General features: G+C 43.3%; 1 protein-coding gene across 6 annotated transcripts in view; it reads right to left on the bottom strand.

Moving 5' to 3' along the window:
• The window catches only part of SLC24A3 (solute carrier family 24 member 3), a 255,402-nt gene that overhangs the window by 105,654 nt on the left and 130,018 nt on the right, over positions 1 to 19,730 (bottom strand). For all 6 annotated transcript variants that reach the window (XM_064509884.1, XM_064509881.1, XM_064509882.1 and 3 more), the window contains exon 3: positions 7,517 to 7,593. In XM_064509884.1, coding sequence (XP_064365954.1) covers positions 7,517 to 7,593 — 77 coding nt within the window. The remainder of the gene's footprint in view (positions 1 to 7,516; positions 7,594 to 19,730) is intronic.

The raw sequence follows: 19,730 nt of genomic DNA, 5'->3' as shown, positions 1-19,730 counted from the left end.
GCTGCAGAAATGAGACATGGATGGTTTTTAATGCCGTGCAGAAAGAAGAAAAGGAAGATGCATAACGAGCAACCTAGATTTGCTGACAGGTTCACACAAAAGGGACAGGTGCCTTGCTTGTGCATCTCGTTTCCATGGCCACACTTAACTCTGAGAAATTAGGAGTACGCCAGACCTCTCAATGCAAACGCTGTTCCTTCAGATAGACTCACTGCCACCGTCTGCTCAATGGAAGAAAGCCAGCGGGATGCCTTCCTCTGGATCCAGCTCACCATGCAGCCGTATAACCCCCCTCCCCGGTGCTCAGGCCAGCCCTGCGGGGCCGGTGGGACTGCATCTTGGCACCAGCCTACATGCCGGCTGGTGTAACCTGTTTGGCACGTGCCCAGAGAAAGCTGGGAGGAGGGGACTAACACGATATTGCAAAAGAGGCAGGGATTAAGGCTCGCTGGGACCGACAGCGGACCAGGGCAAATGAAGGCAGAGCAGTAATAGGACAGGGAAGGAAAAGCTAACGTCCATACCCTTGGGTTCTTCCATGGAAACTTGCAGTGAAACCTCAAGTCTCCTTCCTCTGCTGTTGGCAAAAATCTTACAAATCACTCAGCAAAATGACTTCTTTCCCCCAGCTCTAGAAAGTGAGAGTCTCCTATCGCTGTTCAGCCATTAGCTCATGCTAGGCCTGCGGCTCCACATGAGTATCAGCAGGCGCTTGCTTGAGAACAAGCTAAAAAAGAGTAAGATTCTATCAGAACACCTTGAAATGTGCCTACACTCAAGAACACCATTAAGGATGCATAATGAAGCTCTCAAGTGTCGGGAAGTTGCCAGATTGATGGTCTGGCAGTTACTAATCCTGTAGCAGTGAACGGCATTGGACTCTGAAAATTCAGAGCCTGGTTCCCTCCAAACTGAACACCCCAAATTAGTGAATTGGTGGGAGCGTTAGTGCCTATAATAATATGCCCTCTTCTTAGAGAGAATATGAAAATAATTAATGGCAGCAAAGCAATCAGTTGATGAGCTCCAAAGAAGTGCCTAGGTGGAAATTACACATTCTGGCTCCAAACCTGTAGTATGTTTTTAGTGCCCCCATTTTCTTTTAAATTGATGTGTTTTCAGCTCTGATGTTTCTGCTGACCAAAACTGCTGCTAAGCTGCTCCTGCTCAGTTATTCTTAGATTTTTAAGGTGGTTGTAAAAAGGGATTTACCTTCACCTTTGGGAAACGTTAGATTATGTTAAATAATCCTAGGTAGCATCACTGTGGGATTTGCTGCCATGTAGGTCTTTATGTTTTCATTTTTATTAAACAGTAGGGAGAAGGTGCCTTGGGAATCCCTTGAAAGGCTGTCCACTGCATTCTCCAAATACCCAATTTATAGCATTTGTCCTGGTTATCTGGCTTCCATTAAATATGCTTTACCTTGATGTCTTTCAGAACTTAACATGAAGGTATGGGCAAAGAGGTGAGAGGAGAAAGGGAACGAGTTTTTACTAAAACTAGAAAAAACAGCTTAATGGGAGGTCAATAAACACGAGAAAAATGCTCTTCTGACCTGCTAATCATCACTCCATTGGTCTCCCTACCATTATAAAGGCCCCTTTCATTTTACGGCCCAATTTCCTCAAACCTGCAGAGAAATTTCAATTTAGGCAATATGACTCTGTGACTATATCCTTCTTTTTCCCTCCACAAACTGCACTTCTACACACGCTCTGATTTGATCAGACGTTTGGTAATTGTATTGCCGGCGGCTAAAAAACAGAATTAGAGATTTATCATCCCAACAGGATGAAAACCCCTTTCAATCGAGACTAAAGAGGCAGCTTGGAAAAAGCCAGCAATTGTGTTTTTTCTCTAAGTATCAGTTTTTTCTTTAACAATAGGTTAAAAACAGTTATTCTACTGTAAGCGGAGGCAATGCAGTTGTCATTGCAATTTCTGCTTCCTATTCCTTCCAACAGGCTGGACCAGGGCCAGAGACATTAAAGCTCAGGGGAACTTTCCTTTGGTTTCAAGGAGTTTACAGCCCAGGGTAGAAAGAAACTGGGAAACTTCTCAGCTGATGTCAGCTGTCACAGAACTGTATGCCATCTGACAGCCCTCAACAGCTGAGGTTTTGCCCTAAAGTCTAGCAGCATTAGAAATAGTGAACGCAGCTGAGGCCAGTACCTTGGGAAGCAAGGGCTGGAGTATGCTCTGCATGGACACCAAGTGTGCCTGCACTAACCTGAGGGCAGTTCTGGACCTCCAACTGGGTACAGATGTCACCTTTTCCAGTCTATGGAGATAAGTCTGAAGCACAAGTCTTACATTTCTCAGACTTCTCTTGTGGGGGAAGGCCAGGATGGACTTCAAATGACTTGTCACCACTAGGAAAGCTTAGTTGGTGAAAGGAAGGCTTTGTCCCCATGTAAGAGAGCTAGGAAGGAAACAGCTGTCCCCACAGTGAAGTGCATGGCCAGGATGGTGTACGAACAAGGTGTACACTATGGTCAGTGGTTTTCTAGAAGAACTCTAGCTTGCAACAGCCCTTCTCATAGACCTGGAGCACATGGTGAGGGTCTGCACAGGAAAACCAGAACAAGCCTCTCTGTAGACATGGAGTGCAGAAAGTGGCACAGCTTCTTGCAGAAATCAGGACATTTCATCTTCCCTTAGACACCAAAGGCATTTCAGGCCTGGCAGTGCAGCCAGAGAGTACTGACCACCTTCAGCTCTGCCTGAAGAAATACTCAGTATTTCTATGGCTATTATTTCACTGGCCATCTCTCCCGGTCACTACACGCAGTCTAGGATATCCTACTTTGACCCATCTTCACCAGGGAGATTACTAAAGTTTGACGGTTGAGTCTAGCCTTTTTTTTTTCCTTTTATCATTTTATTTAACAATATAATCTCTTAATATATACACACAATGAAAACAGCATTTTTAATAATCAATAAAACTGCTATGCAGAATGATAGAGCACCAATGGATTGAAGTATCTGTCTTGCTGCTTGCTAGAGGGGAAGCAATTGGATATGACTCTATTGGGACAACAGATGCTTACATCTTGTTCTTGTTAAAAAACGATTTTTCTTTTTGTCTGAAGTAGATAGTTCATCTTGAATTTTCACTCTTCAAATAATTGTTTTGATTTGTGTAAAAGTATGTTCAGCTTATTCAAAATTGACGGAAAATCTTGTGGAAAAATAAACTACCTTGAGAGCACTTATGAAGACCAAATCATAATCTGAGGTAGACTGGAAAATAGTCCAATTTATAGTTCATGTAGTCAACTGTAAGAGAAGACTGCATGATTTCATTGTTAGTAATAATGAAAAAATATAGTTCAGGCCTTGTCTCTTTTAAATAGCCTGGAAAAACACATTTGGAGGCATGGACTCCACAGAGATTAAGAATGATTTCAGCAGCTCACATTTTTAATAGTCTCAGTATAAACTCATTCCTGTAACTCACAGAGATTTAAAAAAATATATTTTTATATCAAAATCTAAGAAATATGAGTTTACAGGGGAGCAAAGTGCTGCTATAAGCATATATTTTGCCCAGCATGGATGCACAGGGCTACGCTAGTTCTTTTTCAAATGCAGAGATGAATTTAACTAAATGTAGTTAATCCCTTTCTTAAAAGCTCTCCTGATAGTTTGCTGTACAACAGAGTAACGAGGAGACAAACTGCCTACCAATATTTTTCAAGACTACATTATCTGGCCTAACCACTTTCTGATTAAGAGTTGCTAATATAGCTCCACAAATTCAACAGATGACGAACAGTTACTTTTCCTTGTGAACACACAAAAACTGTTTGGGGCTCAGGGGCACTACAACTGCAAGAAAAACAAACCTGAAAATATTCAGCATTCAGGATGTAAGCAAGTAAAAAAACATCAGCCAAGAGGAGCATTAAGTCACTTGTTGAAATTCTACAAAATGCATTGCATAATAGGCCAACTACAACAGTAAAAGAACACGGAAGTCGTAAAATCAAACATTCAAAAGTTAGGAAATAGAGTAAAGGTTGACTGAGCTGTACAGACATTTCTCTATGAGTAAGGTCATTGGAGACCACGTCTTAATTACAGAATCACAGAATAGCTGAGGTTGGCAGGGACCTCTGGAGAACATCCAGTCCAACTCCCCTGCTCAAGCAGGGTCAGCTAGAGCAGGTTGCCTAGGACTAAGTCAAGTTGCGTTTTGAGTATCTCCAAGGATGGAAACTCCATAACCTTTCTGGGCAACCTGCTCCAGTGTCTACCACCCTTACAATTCCATGAACGTGCCCCCAATGCCTCTTTCAAACATGACTGCTGCAGTACAAGCATCTCTGAGCTCTGTTATTGTGGCATGTAGAAAATGGCACAAGAATCAGCACTAGGTATGTGTAAGAGACATAAAATGAGTTACTATGATCTCTGAGTTGCAGCATTGTTCTTGCGGCCCAAGTGCAGAGGCTGTGGCATTTCAAAGAGCATCCCATGCTACTGCCAGGGCAGAAGCAGCCCCTCGTCAATGTGGGAGGGATGAGGGATAGGGAGAACCTGCAGTAGGGGAGCCAAAGATCCTCTGGAGGTGTCTCTCTCTCTCCCCCCTCCCCTTTCTCTCCCTCTTCCCCCCCGCCCCTCCCACTGACTGCAGAGAAACTCTGGGTGACTAGCTGCAGCATGACAATACTTCAAGAGACAGTTTATATGAGTTTTGGGGAGTATTCTTGTGTGGGTGCTAAAAATCCAGCCCAGGTCCAATGTGCACTTTCCAAAACATCTCAAACCTGAATCTTCCCATGGAAACTTGGAAGCTTTTAGATTGCCAGATAAAGTCAATAGTGATGTTACTCAGCAGATTATTGTAGTCATTTAGCTGTAATAAGATCATAACACAGAGCACTCGTATTACAACATGAGTTACAATCTAATTTATACTTAAAAAGAAAGCATGAATCATTACACATAGCTAACGGTGACTGCTCATTTAAGCAGACTAAAAATTATAAGGTGTTTTAAAATATTCATTAGAAGAAGGTATTTTCTTTGCTGCTTATGAATACCTCTTCCCCCTTGAGAAGTACCACCTTGGCAGTTCTTCTTAAATTAAAAAGACATTAAAAAGAAAATAATTGTCTTCACCTACCCAACAAAAGTTGAGAAATTGATTTGGAGGGAAAATGCTTCTTTCTGTAAGATTACTGAAGCTGTTGAACACAAGGTCTTCTAACACTGGTTAATTATCTAGTGGACTAACAGTCCAATCTTAAATTTATGTAAATTCAACTGGAATAACTTTATTTTTTACCCAATCCCTGGAATATACTGTTTTGCTTTCAAGTGTCCAGTACAGCAAAGTACTGTAGTGCATACTCAGTATTAAAACCAAGAGCAGCTCCACTGACTTAAATGGTGCTACTTCTTAAAGGTTAGGTGCATGGTGAAATAACTGTTTGAACCGGGTTCTTACATTCTCTTTAATCTGGGAGACGTTACAGAGGAGCTTTACCAGTGCTCCAGAACTTCAACAACTTCATCAAATTTTGTGGGTCCTTTAGCTTGTTTTCTAATTGTCCCAGCTCCTGTAGCCCTGGGATTATGCAAAACCTCCTTGCTCCCCCTAGTAAAATGTTTACAGCTCTCTATTGATGGAGGTGCAGCACACAGAGCAGGGATGCCTCCAAGGCCACAGCCACCATCTCTGGTAACCCGGCGCCCTGGTGTTAAATGGAAGAGTTACGGCAGTGATCACAAAACTCCAAGCTCAAAACAGCATGGCTTTCGGATAGTAATAAGTTGCTAAAAATAGCACCTATTAAAATCTTCCTGACATGTTTCTGAACTTTGAGGTTCCTTGCCTTCCAGCTGTCCTCTAAAATTCCCCAAAGAACTCAGGACCACTGTGCCATTGATCAATGAGAAGTTACGATGTTTTCTTCAATATGTTCAGGAAGAAGAACTCACTTTAGCAACTTCACTAGTCAGGGGAATTCTGGAGACCCAAACTTTTTAAAAATTAATACTACTGGTAACTTTTTAAACAAAAGACCCTCATTAATATCTTTCCCTTACAGCAATGGCATAAGGGGTGCCACAAGGATTTATGGGGGAAATTTTGAAACACATTCATGTGCTGTGCACACGACAAGTTCAAGTAAAAGTTAAGCCCTGTCTGAGCCTCAAACAAGCTTGTTTTCAAATCATTTTGTTTAAGCAATAAGTTTTCTAAAATATCTGTAGTCCTCAGTTTGGGAGTCTAAGATTTAACTGATTTTTGAAGGCAAGTACATGAAAACAAATATGCAAGACTGTCATAGGCAGTCCAGGTGGACAATTATGACAAGGTCCCTAAGCAGCTCATCTCTCTCACAGGCAGTTCAGTGCATCTATTAGATGATTTGGGTGCTTTATAACTATTTACAATATTACTCAAACAACAAACTCAATCTTGATATACAGTTCTTCTACAGGCACAGTCCCTATTGGGAAAAATGAGATTTGCAGTGTCCTTCCAGGTCTATCAAGACAGGCTAGCATTTCAGTCCCATTCTTTCACTGAGATAATGTCTACTTTTATATCAATTTTGGAAGAGTCCTTTGCTCTCTGGGTCTTAAATTGAAATAAAAACTATCTTTGTTTGTTTTTTGAGAATTTGATTTGAGGGCAGGGGGCTGTCATATAACTTAGCATATCCCGAAGCTCTGCATTTGGCCAACTATAACATAGCAAAGTGAAACAGCCAAAAACCAATGAGACAGCAGTCAAGCAGGGCGCACTTAAGTGATGCTCTCCCCCAAAAGTCACGTGTGAAAGTGGGCAGCCGGGACTTCATACTGCCCCTTAACAGGGTCAACATATTTCACATGCCAGAGAACCTTCTCCCTCAGCATGAAGACCCAGAAACACTCCTTTCTTCTCAAACCACCTCTGCTGCAGCAATGCTGGAAGGCAAATCCTCTCCTTGGAGCTTCTAAGCTCTTCAGTGGAGTTTCTTGGGCTTTACTGACCTCTCAAATGAAGACTCCTAACATATCTCCATGCAGGTTGCCCCTGTGGGGACTGAACCTGGCTCTGAAAAGGAGACACTATGCTACACAAGCTGAGAGGTCCAGCTGCCAGAGCTCGAGTCTTAGTGAGCTCATCCGCCAGGTGATGTGGCCACTAGCCCTGGAGGGGAGAGGACCACATAGGTGGGGGCTGGCACTGCTAACCAGACAGCACTGCACAACAGCCTGATGTCCTCAGCAAAGCCATTCTGGCCAACTTGCATGAGTTTATTCACATGCAACATATGTCTGTGTTCAAGGGCTGCAATGGAGCTTTTAAAAGGGACTTGCGTATAAATGAAAGAGGAAGTATTAATACTATATTCAATTTAATTACTAAAACTCACTCTCAGCCATGACTGAATTTCCATGCCAGAAGAGAAAGCCAGGTGGGTAAGAGGCAGTATCAGCTTGTCAGTGAGTATACTGTATCCATTCCAAACTGATAAGAAAAGAAATGCAAAGTCAGAAAACTTACACAAAGGACATGCAGGACGACAGCTCCATGCCTCCTGTCCTCATTCGTAAAGATGTCATTGGGGAATTCATGGAGAGCTGCGAAAAGGGGAAAAAAAGCCCAGATGCTTAATCAAGCGAATCAGAATTGCTACATACACTGTTAAGTAACATCACCAAAAAAACACCTGAGTCTGTCTGTAGGGTGGCAATCATAGAACAACCATGATTATGGGAACCTGTGCCATAGGCGCTTTGTTCCCTTAAGGTGTTCATTTAGCTTCACTTGTCCTCTGTCATATATGCCTTTCTATGAATGTTTACTGTGTAATTTGCTTCATGGCAACCGTAGCATTATATATCTCAAAAACACCTTGAAGACTGCAGATAAACTCTACGCAGGCAGCATTACACTCTTCTGAAAACGTTCAAGGGGAAACGGTGCATTGCAGAACCAGCCACAGCAGGTCACACTTACCAAGCATGGCCAACTTACAGCTTTGTATTTAAAACTGCATGCGTAAAAGCAGGGGGGAGGCAGATGCTAGAAAAGAAAAACAAACAAAACCTGATTTACTGACTACAGAGCCTCCTTATCAATACAGTGCTGAGCTGTACACATGGCTGCGCACTGCACATTATGCCCCCAAGAAGCTGGGCTCTGTGTCCCAGGCTTCCTCCGCCATCATTTTTGCCTGAACAACAAGAATAATACCCAGCTGCACACCAAGAAGCTGTTAGCTAGGAAACCGGAGGCTGGACGTACGATCCGTCATTAAATAAGTGCAGGGAGTTGCAATCAGTACTGCTCAAAAGCAGCACCTGCCTTAGCACAGGGCCCATGGCCTGTGCTGCCCAGGCACTTCCAAGCTCGCTCTTCTAGCAGAAAGGACATGGTCCCATTGGCTGGGCTTGCTTTTCCTTCATCCGAGATACTGCACTTGATAACACCCTTTTCCTGTGCTCTAGGAGGAAGATGCTTTCTCTTTTCTAATCTCTTTCTTGTAGAAAAGGCCATATTAGAACCACAGCATGCACATATAGGAACAAAAAATAAAAAGGCTGAAGGACTACTGGATATGACCTTGATAGCACCTGCGCTTTGTCACTGTTTCTTTTGGGTCATATAAACAAGCCACTATGTTTAAACCTAAGCACTGTCGGGAATCTCCCCAAAGGACCACGCAATGTTCTCTCTTCCATCCTTGTGTACATCAGAAATTGCCCGAGCAACTGCAGAAGTAAAAATTGAAGTCATAATCTCAGTTTTTGTCTTTGCCCTCCTGGCTCAGGACTGACAAATTTGTTGAGAAACCCCATGGAGAGGGTCATCTGTCCAAGGAGTGGCACAATCTAAAACCCGTTGTGCACACAGGGAGGTAGTTTCAGTCCAGCCAGTTGCATCCTGCCGGTCAGTGCAGCACCGGTTGTGCCGTGGGACAGCCTCTCTCGCCATGGCATCAACGCTGCCTGTCCGATGGTGGCAGCCAACGGCAGCTGCAGCCTGGCCCCACTGCCATGCAAAGCTGATTGCATCTCACATGCACCATCACTTTCCTCTTTCAGCATTTGGAAACAGCGGCACTGGTCTATAGAGGGGGACAAGCAGGCAGGGACATGAAATAATTTGCCTGGGGTCACAGTGCTCCTGTGGCTCAGACAACGTGGTCTGGGGTAAAGATCTATGAGCATAAACACAGCCTGGCCATGGAGGAGCCCATGAGGGTGGGGACAACGGTCTCACATGTGTTGACATCTCAGGCCCAAGCTTCTGCAGAAAGTTCAAAGAAGCCATCTTTCATGGTGGCAGATTTTTCTACCTGATTGAAGATGAGGAGGAGAATCATTTTGAGGATACAAGAGGAGTTGTTTAATCCATCCCTGCCCCAAGACAGGATCAGTAAGACCTGTGCAATTCCTGGCAGGTATCTGGAAAATGAGTTCTTCAAGCCCTTTCAGGATGGAGATTTTGCCCTTCTGCAGCCTATTTTAGCATTACACTATTGGAGCAGTTAGAAAGTTTTTCCTAATGTGGACCTGAATCTCTCTTCCTGCCATTTAAGCCTATAACTTATTGTTCCAGGTACAGCAAACACAGAGGGCAGCTCACCTTGTTCCTCTCAACAGCTACATTTTCACGCTGTAAGAGTTAAGCCTCCCCACTTGGACTCTCTCCTGACTTCCCAGCCCCAAGTTCTTTAGCTCTGCTGTACAGATAACAGGTATTGATCTCTGGAAATACTCAACACTCTCCAAATGGGCCCCAACTTTCTTATTGTCCTCACTGAACAAATTCCAATGTCAAGATACTGGCATTTCCCGTATAGCAAAAGTTCTGATGCTAACTTGCAGCACTGAGAGATAATTAGCTAGGGGTTGAAAAGGGGATGCAGCCTAAGAAAGTGGCAGAAAGTGTCATTTACAGAGGAAGAACAGTTTCCCTTTACCCTGCTTCTTAACTTGGTTGATGATTTCTGAATTCCAGATCAAAATTAGTCTCTTCTCCCTCCAAATTTCTCTCTGCCTCCTCAGTAATGTGAGCAAGATCTTTGCTGTAAGGCACAAGTGATGCAAGGAGGGTTTTGACTGAAATATCTGTTTGAATGTTTTTTCAATCTGTTGAAAAAAAGTAAGGATGCAGGTCTTTGGAGCTGCAAGAATTTCCATTAAAAAGGCTTAGGATTACTACAAAACCCCACAAGCTGTAACCCTACGTACACAGATGGGGAAAGGCAAGCTGGAGACTTCCTGAAGACACTTCAACAGACACATATCTAAATTGTTGGAAGCAAATTTTGTGTGAAGTTGCTATTCCCAGTGGCCATGATGATGGGTTAGAGCTCCCATTTTCTCCCCCTACTCTTACTGTGCCCAACCAAAGATCTTCAATTAGGTTTGGGTAAGATGGCCAAGCCTCAGTCGCAGATCCCCAGAGACAGATCCTCTGCAAGGCAATGGCTATCCTCCATGTAAATGCAATTGCCCACGTATTCAAGCACTAAACTGGCATGGCCTGTATATGCTTCAAGTAGTTTTTTCACTGCAGCAAACTCAAAGGCAAAGTCATTATTGTTCTGAATGAAGGATGTAAATGTTTACTCTGCAGTAATGCTGCAGGATTCAGGCAAACTCCATGGTCTAATTAGTTTCAGGAAGGGCATCTGTTGCTAGAATTGAACCATGCAGAAACTTCATGCAGAAGCATAATTATTTCGAATAATGATATGATAGAGCAGGAAAAAAAAAAACCCAAATCAGATGCCATTTCACACAGTAGAACTGCCCACTGGGAGGCATGTCTAAGGCTTTACAGTCTCAAAAATAATTGAGATGATCTTCTTGTGACCATGATCTCTCCAGTGCCCTACAACACCTTTCTGTCATCGCTTGTCCCCTGGTAGCCATGCTCCATGCAGGGAAGAAAAGGATGCAACCTATATGGTCAGAAGGTGACATGCTAAACATGGTATCTCCTCCCCAATTCCTTCCACATTTTGAAATTATGAAGTGGCAAATGTTGCAAACAAGCAGAAGTACTTTTACCACACAGCACATTAGAAAATGGCAGAATTCACTGTCCGGGGATGCTGCGAAAGGCAAGGAAATAGGAGAGGCCCAAAAGGAGACCCTCCATGGATTGTCTGCCAGTGTTATTGAGCATGATAGTCTAAATGCAAACTCCAGGTTCTGGAAACCCTGTCTCTGGCAGGCAGCAAGGGTATGCACTGGCAGAAGAACTGATCTTTACATGCTCCATTGCTTATAAGTCTCCCTAAGCATCCCCTACCAATTGCTTTAGTGACAGAATACTGGGCTAGGTGGCCGTTAGGTCTATTGCCTAATTTAGGCAGTTTTCTAAATAATCAGAGAGAAGAAAGGGACATTTTAGAGGCTGCAGGGAGAGGTGATGGAAGTAAATCCTCACCTTCGTGGCTGCTCAAGCATTCATGCTTTTGCTCCATTCCTCCATATAGCATCAAAAAGCACAAAAAAGTACAATAAAGTAATGAGCTTACGCCTAGAAGATGTTTACAGTCTGCCTTGGCTTTATCACCTAGTTTCAGTCTAAACTTTTACTGCAGTCCAATAAACTTGTAAGCCTTGCAAATGACACACACTTACAAGCATCTCGGAAAGTTGATAGCTAACTATGTCCTTCCAAAAAAACCCTCAGCAATTTAGTTTGTTCAATTTACCTTCCTTAAGAGCAATGTATTTTTCTGAGATTTGCAATTCTATTTCCAAACTCAGGCAATCAGCATAACAGTTGAAAGGAGCACACAATATAGTTGGATAACCTCGGCTGCAAATATGGTTTTGCTGGTCATTTAAAGGCAAATTACTTTCATTTACTCAAAGGCTTTGTTACTGTTCTATATGTTAATTGGATTATGAAGCACTTAAAGACAGTCTGCCAGTTAGGTTGTGGGAATGGCTTTTAGTTATAAACTGAAAAGCAAGTGTTAAGATGATGTTCTGGCGTTCCAAGCATCTTGCAGTATTTCCAGATTTGAATTGCTCAATAACAACTAAAATGATGTTTTTCTTCTAATGGTCAGCTCTGCACATTCAGCCTGGAGTCGGAAAAAATCAAGCTGTGTTTTCCTGGCTTTCACATCATTATCATTAATAAAGCTTCAGCAATTGGAATTTAATGGAATTCCAAAGATGATTAAATGGAGAAGCAACCCGGCTCACTCTCACAGCTCTGCTGCCTCTGAAGCAATAATGGAGCAAAAAGTAGTTACATCTTAATTTTGTTACTAATGCAAGCAAGCAACCTACCCAGACAGTGGATCTGTGGAAGAAAACATTCCTTTTTTCGTAAGTGGTCTTCAGACCAAAGGCTCAGTTTAATACTGTTAATTGCATTCTTATGCCCTGGAAAATGTTATAATGAGTCCTGACAAACTAGTGTGAGCTACTGGAGAAGTACGGAGGGGATATTTAATATTCATCTTCTTACAAAGTATCAATATCAGCAGCACCCTTGAACATGGAGTAAAAGACATCCACACATAGACATAGCTGTAAAAACAATGCAGCAGCAGCACAGAGCGTGGTGAGAAGAAGCAAGATGTGGTGGCACCTCAAGGGCTGCTTGGTCTACATGGTCTCTTGGGACCGAGCCCACCCAGGGCTGGGACACCCCTGACCAGCACATCCAGGCTGGCTCCAGGGGACCAACACAACATAGAAGTTTTTTAAAAAAAATCTCCTGTGGAAGATGCAGGACAATAAAGTTAAAACTGCAGGAAAGGATTTGCATGTCCTCAGCTGAAATATCAGTATATGAAAACCAAACATTTTCAGCACAGTTTTATCAGTTCCTGATCATTCACCAGGCTATAAGAGACTGCAGAAGCAACACAGGGATTTTTAACACTATGCAGAATGATTTGCTAACTCATGCATGCGTGTGTTTATGTGTGTGTGTGTGCATATGCTTCCCTCTCCCACTCGCATTCACTCTTGCAACTGCCTCGTTGAATTTAGCATGACAAGCCTTTACAGACAAAGATGATAAAAATCCAATCCCTTTATCAAGAGTCTGGACTTGTTCAAGGATACTGAAGTGCACCTAAGGTAAAAGCATGCAGAAAAAAGTGTAAAAATAGAAAAAGCTTGTAGGTACTGGGAAGAGACGAGGAATCCTAGCCATCCTTCTCTCTGTGCATCGCAGAAACATTTAGTCCTCTCTCAAGTTCAGATTCCCACCCCCACGCTGTAATGAAATGCACCTTCTTATGTGAGAAAATCTAAGGTGTCCATCACTGTGTTCTCTATATACTGTCTGAGAGCAAACGCTTTTATGGCTTACATTTGAATGTATGCAATTATAAAATAATGTATGCAAATTTGAAATCTGCTGCATTTTTATTAGATGCATCAGGTGCAGAGGAGTACAGATAAGAGGACAGCTTTGCAAAACACAGGAGCTCCTTTTTATACAGAAATAAAGGGTTTTGCTGGAACACCACTCCAAAACCAGCTGCTCTATTTAGCTAGTATAAAAGCTCACACAGTTTGTTACCTCACTTAAAAGAGAACTCAGCTCTGTGCAGAAAATAGGGGGAGATTTTGCCAAGCTTATTTTGATTGCGTCAAAAAAAAAAAAAAAAAAAAAGACCCTGTCAATGAACCTAAACGCACAGAATTGAAGATTCCTGCTTATTTCATCCACCCTTGTCCTGCAGACCCTGCAGGCATTCGGCTTGCAAACTGCGGCAGGGCAAGATCATCATGAAGACGCAGCACCTCCACGAACGTTTTCTATGAGGGTATTAGGTACCACGTTCGTTGCTGAGACCAGGTCCTAACCCTTGCAGCAGTATTACAGCGTCCAGCATTGATGGCATTTCTACCGCAGCCATGCAAATCCCAGCCGGCAAGGGCAGACAGCTCATTTTCAGGTTTCACTTCAGGAGATGCAGAAAGCAAAGCCCAGGAGCAGGCAGTGCAGCGTACCGTTTTCTTTAGGTGCAGTTCAACCTCATATTGGCAACTTTAAAGCTGTTAGTCAGAAAAAAGGTTGCTAGAATTTGGAAATATTTAGACCTAGATGGCTATAGTAGCAATGCACGGATTAGCTTTGTTAAAGAGCCTAAGTAAGAAAGATGTGGATCAGCAATAGGTGTAAAAAATTGGGCTGCTTGCCATCAGTTGAGGATCTGACACCATGGCATGAGATGTTCAGCCAAGTAGCTGCTCCAGTGCAGAAATGGGAGCCCGCTCCTTTCTAAAACTCAGCATACAGCAACGAAGCCCAGCTCCCAGCCTAACCCCCCGCAAACACCTAGCAATACTGCACCTATTACTGTTTGCTCACAGCAGAGCCTTCAAAAGGGCATTTCCCCCCAGATTAGAGAAGAATTTTGTATCCGTGCTTGGTAGGAGAGAGTTATTTTAGTCAGAATGTAATGAGTTGGAATAAATTCTTGTCTTTTCATTCTAAATCAGCGTGCGATTCATTAAAATTGGAGCCCTGTTCAGCCTTGGCTTTAGCTGCCTTACAAAATGATCCGCATTACCGCTCTGTTGAGAGGATTTGCCACCCTAATACAAATTTACCTCTGCTCTGAACAGGCAGGCCAGCTCGTGCTGCGTCAAGGGCAGGCGCACACAGAAGGCACTGCTGGATCTTGCTCTCCGACCTTTTCAGGAGGTGTTACCCTCTCAAATCCTATTCCCCGGAACTCCGCTCCCTCCCTTTCTTAATGTTTCTGTCCCTAAAGTTTCTTCCAATGCAGCTCCCAAAGGAAAGGAATTTGGTTCCCATAGGAAAAAAAAAAAAAAGGACTTGCAATGAAGTGAAGTCATTTTACTAAAGGAAACTCCTACTCCTCCATTTGTACCACAGATAATTCTTTGTTTTCATAGCATAAGTGACCTCGAGTTGCATTTAACAGAGCACCACTCCTGCTTTAGAAAAGAGGATCTTAGCAGCTTTACTCCTATGGCTCTCCAGACCAATTAGAAACAATGGGACCAAGCTGCACAAGGCAATGTGTGAAAAGTATATTGAAAAGAAACCTCCTAGAGGTTTCCTCAAGATCCAGAAAATCCATGCACTTGTGTCAACTTTCCTTTCAGTGTCTACTAAATGAAACAGAACAAAAAAGACCACTGGAAGGATTATATATTAAAAAAAAAATCTACTGGATCAATAGCTCTGGAAGCTGCAATATATATTTATTTTTAAACAAAGTCTTCATACAGCCAATGTAGAAGAAAACCCTTGGGAAATCTGCCATGGTTTTCATATAAGAAGAAAGCACTGAGGATGTTCAGCCTAGGTAACCAATTACCAGCAAAGAAAACTGTCAGAAATTCAGAAACTCTGTCCATTTTCTCAGTCTGTCCCCACAAGACTTACCTGGCCAGAGGCAAGCCAGGTAAGAACCAGGCACCGCAATCCGTTAAGCACTCTGTTACCTAGCGCAGAGTGCCCAAGGCTATACCTATACACAGCTCTCCAGGATAATTACCCTGTTGAGTGGCCTCTACTTGACCTCCTCTTTCCAAAAAGCCCCTCAGAAGTGGCATCACGTGGTAGAAGACAAGCCTACAGAAAGGTATGACTTGAAAAAACTGCCTGGGGGCACTAGTTTAGAAAACAGGGTTTGGATATCCAACTCCAACATTTAGGAACCATCGCTATTCACAAATATGACTGCTACTTCTCTGTCACTGATAGTCCCAGCGAGGACTATGCTTTTTCACGGAAGAAAAGAAGTCCACTGAGGAACATTAACACAAGGATTGTCCCTACGGCTCTGGAAGTCCCTGTATAGCAAATACCCGGAGCCTGGGAAAATGCTTAAGGAAGTATTGCCACACGTTTGCTTAATACTTTTCTTCGACTTCTATTAGCCTTGTTGGACCTTCTGGTGTGACCCGGCATAAGTATTCTTTTGAGCCAATGCCAAAAGCTCTAAACACAGGGAAATGAAAAATACTTCAAGAAAATGAGTTAGGGTTTTTTTGTCCACTCTCAAATTCATGATTTTAAACCCAGCCTTGAGATTGCTGATCGCTTCAGGGTTAGCGATCATATCACCATTTCTTTGCACACTGTCTAGCCCATCTTGCTTGATACCAGCAGCATCCCTGAATGCTACCAATGCTGGTGTTGCTTAGTCCTACCAAATAAACAAGGGAGGAACCACCATCGCTCTGAAGTCTATCCCTCCCGCCGTGCCCCCAGCAGCCTGCAGGGGTGAGCCTGCTGAAACAGGGAGGCTGAGCGGGCTCACATCTGTCCGAGTCCGTCAACGGCAGCCACGCACCGAGCTCAGCCCTCCCTGTGGCCACAAGGAGCCCGAAGGAGGTCCCGGAGCACACGTGCCTCAGGCATAGCTTGCAAGTTCAGCGGCACCAGCTGTGCTACGGTATTTTTTTTAAAAGCAGTGTACCCACTCAAAAACTATCCAGGACAAAGGACAGTGCCCAGCAAGCCAGAGTGGTGAGTCATTATAACCATTATAACCATCCAAGTCATTATAACTCCTTGGCATAGACAGCAAATGATACCGGAGAAGCCAAAAGCATGTTAAAGCATTATGGAGGAACAAAATTCCCACCAAAGTCTCCCTTCTAGTGGAGCACAACAGTTAGGAGATGCCCTGCAAAATAAGCTACCCAGAGCCCTAACAATTTGCGATGCCCTCTGTTAATGAATTGAGAGATTTAGATCTAAACTGCTATTGCATACATTTAGCTTTTTAACTGCTGCTGCTTGGAGATTCGCTCTGACCCAGATTGCCCTGTGCTCTGGAGCACCCCAGTCCTTGCAGATCAAACCCCATAGGAACAGCTTTAAATCATGCCGTACAAAGAATGGGACTATGAAAATCCTTAGTGGTCTTTAAAAGCAATGAGAATCAATTAAATTCCCTCTGGGGGAAGGGGAAAGGAGGAAGAATTTTTTTTTATGTTTCTCATTCTGCCAAGAAAATGTAAAAATGGTGTTTGCATTAAAGTGATATGACCTACAATTCAAGAGAGCCAAACTATGTTGATATATCAATAATACATCATTTTGCTAATGTTTTACTGGTGTCACTGCTTAACTACAGAAAACAAGTGGCTGAAATAGTACGGGGTACAGCACAATTTTATGAATCACGCAGCATTGCCCATGGCCAATGGCAGTGTCCCATCCGTTGTGATGGCTTCACGGCGGCTGCCTCTTACCAAGCAATGCATGTGCGGATGGCATTCTCTGTACCTTTGCAGTAATGAATTCAAATTACCAAAAATTAAATATTTATTGTGGATGTTCAGGCAGCAATGAGCTTATGCACACGTCTACTTCCTTCCATTACTACATGCTGATCTGCTTGTGCAGAGAAAAAAAGGGCTTATGCCAAATACAAAGGATGCTGACGGCAAACATACTGAACAAAAGCATTTTTTAATTTTTCCAGGCTAAGTCTTTAACAGTAGCCAACAATGCACCCAGAGCATTCGTACCATGATAGAGAGCCCTGCTGCACACGGAGGTCATCAAGTCCATCATAAACTAGCTCTGACCAACATCCAAAATCTTTCCTGCAGCATGTCTGGGTAGATGCTGGGCCACTTTTTAGAGTAAAAAGGTATAAAGGAATTGGTTTGGAGTCACCTTGCCCCCTAGGAAAATCTAAGTTTTCCTGCAGGGAGAGCAGGATGAAATAACAGCACACATAGCTCAGCTGCTACGCAAAGCCCATTCCTGCTTTCATGCCCCCATCACACTACGACCAGTGACTCCATCAAATAACTTCTTCCTTAAAAATTTTTCAGGTAGGTAAAACTTCTTGATACTACCAGACCGGCAAAAAAACCCCCAAACAAACAAAAAAAAATCCCAAACAAACAAAAAAATCCTAATCCCTACATTTAGGAGCATGCCTTATTTAAGGACATACATAACTTCTCTTGACTTCGCTATAAGAAAATTATGGGCTGAAGTGTATTTTCCCAATCAAGATACTTCCCCAATTCTGGACAGGGAATTTAATATCCCTGGAAGAAGTAACATTGCCGTGCTTTGATGCCTTATCATTAACACCTAGAGACATCAGTCTAAGCATAAGACATTTTCACTCATGCAAAAGTCCCAAATATTTTTCACTGAGAAAGGCAAGATTTATTTATTTCTTTGCTTCTGATATGGTGAGCATGCACTAAATCAGATAATAAAAGGTCCCTTCTTTACAGAAAGGGACAGATTAAAAATTCTGTTTCACAGCCTAAGAAAGAAGTAAGAGACATAAAGCCTCCCCACTTACATCTTTGTGAAATGAAAGAAAGAGGGTGGAAACAGGGTGTTGGGGAGACCTGGGTCCTCCTCCTGACGGGGTGGATGGAGTAATTTGTGGAGGCTCACCTCACCTCAAAAACAGCCCAGGCTCTAGTTGGCTTTGCCAACGTCTATTGCTTCCCGGACTGGCTGAATGGATGGAAGACGCCTCCTCCCTACCGTGCAGGGGTGCTGCACCAGCAAGCTTGACTTTTTTTCCGCGAGCAAGCAGATGACTTTTTTCTTCCTGAACTCCTGCATGTCTGCAGAATCCTCTGTTTGGCTGGCTAAATGCTCTTCAGAGAGGGAACCTGGACTGTACTTGAGCAGGGAGGGAACCAAGAAACAACTACATATGACCAAAGGTTTCCATCGGCCTTGCCAGCCAACCACAGCATTGAAGTAAAATAATGCATCCCTTTCTGCTCAGACGTCCTTAAGATTGCCTCTCCCTTGCATCCAAACTGGCCTTGAACAGGATCCAACGTGCAGTACACCCCAGGTCACTCTCATTTCCACAAAGAGTTTCATATGACAGATCCAAAAACCAGAGATGAGAAAATGACCCCCGATATTTTCCACGACACTATTGCAAGCCTTTGGTCACTCCACCGGCTGAAAACACACAGCTTCCTAATGGAAAACAGGACTACCTCAGGGCCAGATTCACATCCCGGATTGGGAACCTTGTCATCATTCAAAGCCAGGCTCCTTTTTTGGCCTCCCCCTCCCCAGAGGAATCACCCAACCATTCTGGAATTTGAGCGAGGCTGCTAGCAGGCAGGACCTAGGTGCCGTCAACCTCGACAGTCATTGCTCTTCTACTCGCTCATGAACGACCCATGTCTTTCCAACCATCAAATCAGTCTAAAACTGCTCTTCCTACCATCCACTTAATTTAGTGGTTTTTAAGGATTTATTTACTTTTATAAACAAGAACACAAAACAATTCTGCCTGAAGAGCCTCTCAAAAACCCTCCTTACTTGCTGTCCCTGAAAGAGGCCTGTTTCTATTTGGCTAAGAATAGATCCTCTGAAAGCCACAGCTCATCATCCTCGCTGGGAAGGGGAAGGAGGATCTGCTGATGTACGAAGCCCGGCCACAGAGAGATGGCCATGCAGAGTTGTCCGTGGGCTGAGGGGCCTTTGGGTGATGGCACCAACAGGTGTGATACAGTTAGGTTTATCGTCTTTAACCATGCCAGACAGATTTTCTCGCCACTGATCTTCAGCTTCCCTTATCAAGAGAACAGTCTAACAGTCCAGTCAAAATACACATTTCAATTACAGATAACTGTTAACTGCTTTTGGGTCACACCAGATCTTGGCAAGAGGCTAAGCGATGGGAGCATCGTGACTGGAACTACTAAGCTTAGGTAAGTTATCTGTTTGCAGGTGCCTCTTGGTGGGATAAACAAGATAAAACAGAAACAGTATCATCAGAATGGGA

This window comes from Dromaius novaehollandiae, chromosome 3 (assembly GCF_036370855.1).
Source record: "Dromaius novaehollandiae isolate bDroNov1 chromosome 3, bDroNov1.hap1, whole genome shotgun sequence".
NCBI classification, from domain to species: domain Eukaryota; kingdom Metazoa; phylum Chordata; class Aves; order Casuariiformes; family Dromaiidae; genus Dromaius; species Dromaius novaehollandiae.
This window is presented reverse-complemented; position numbering and strand designations above follow the sequence as displayed.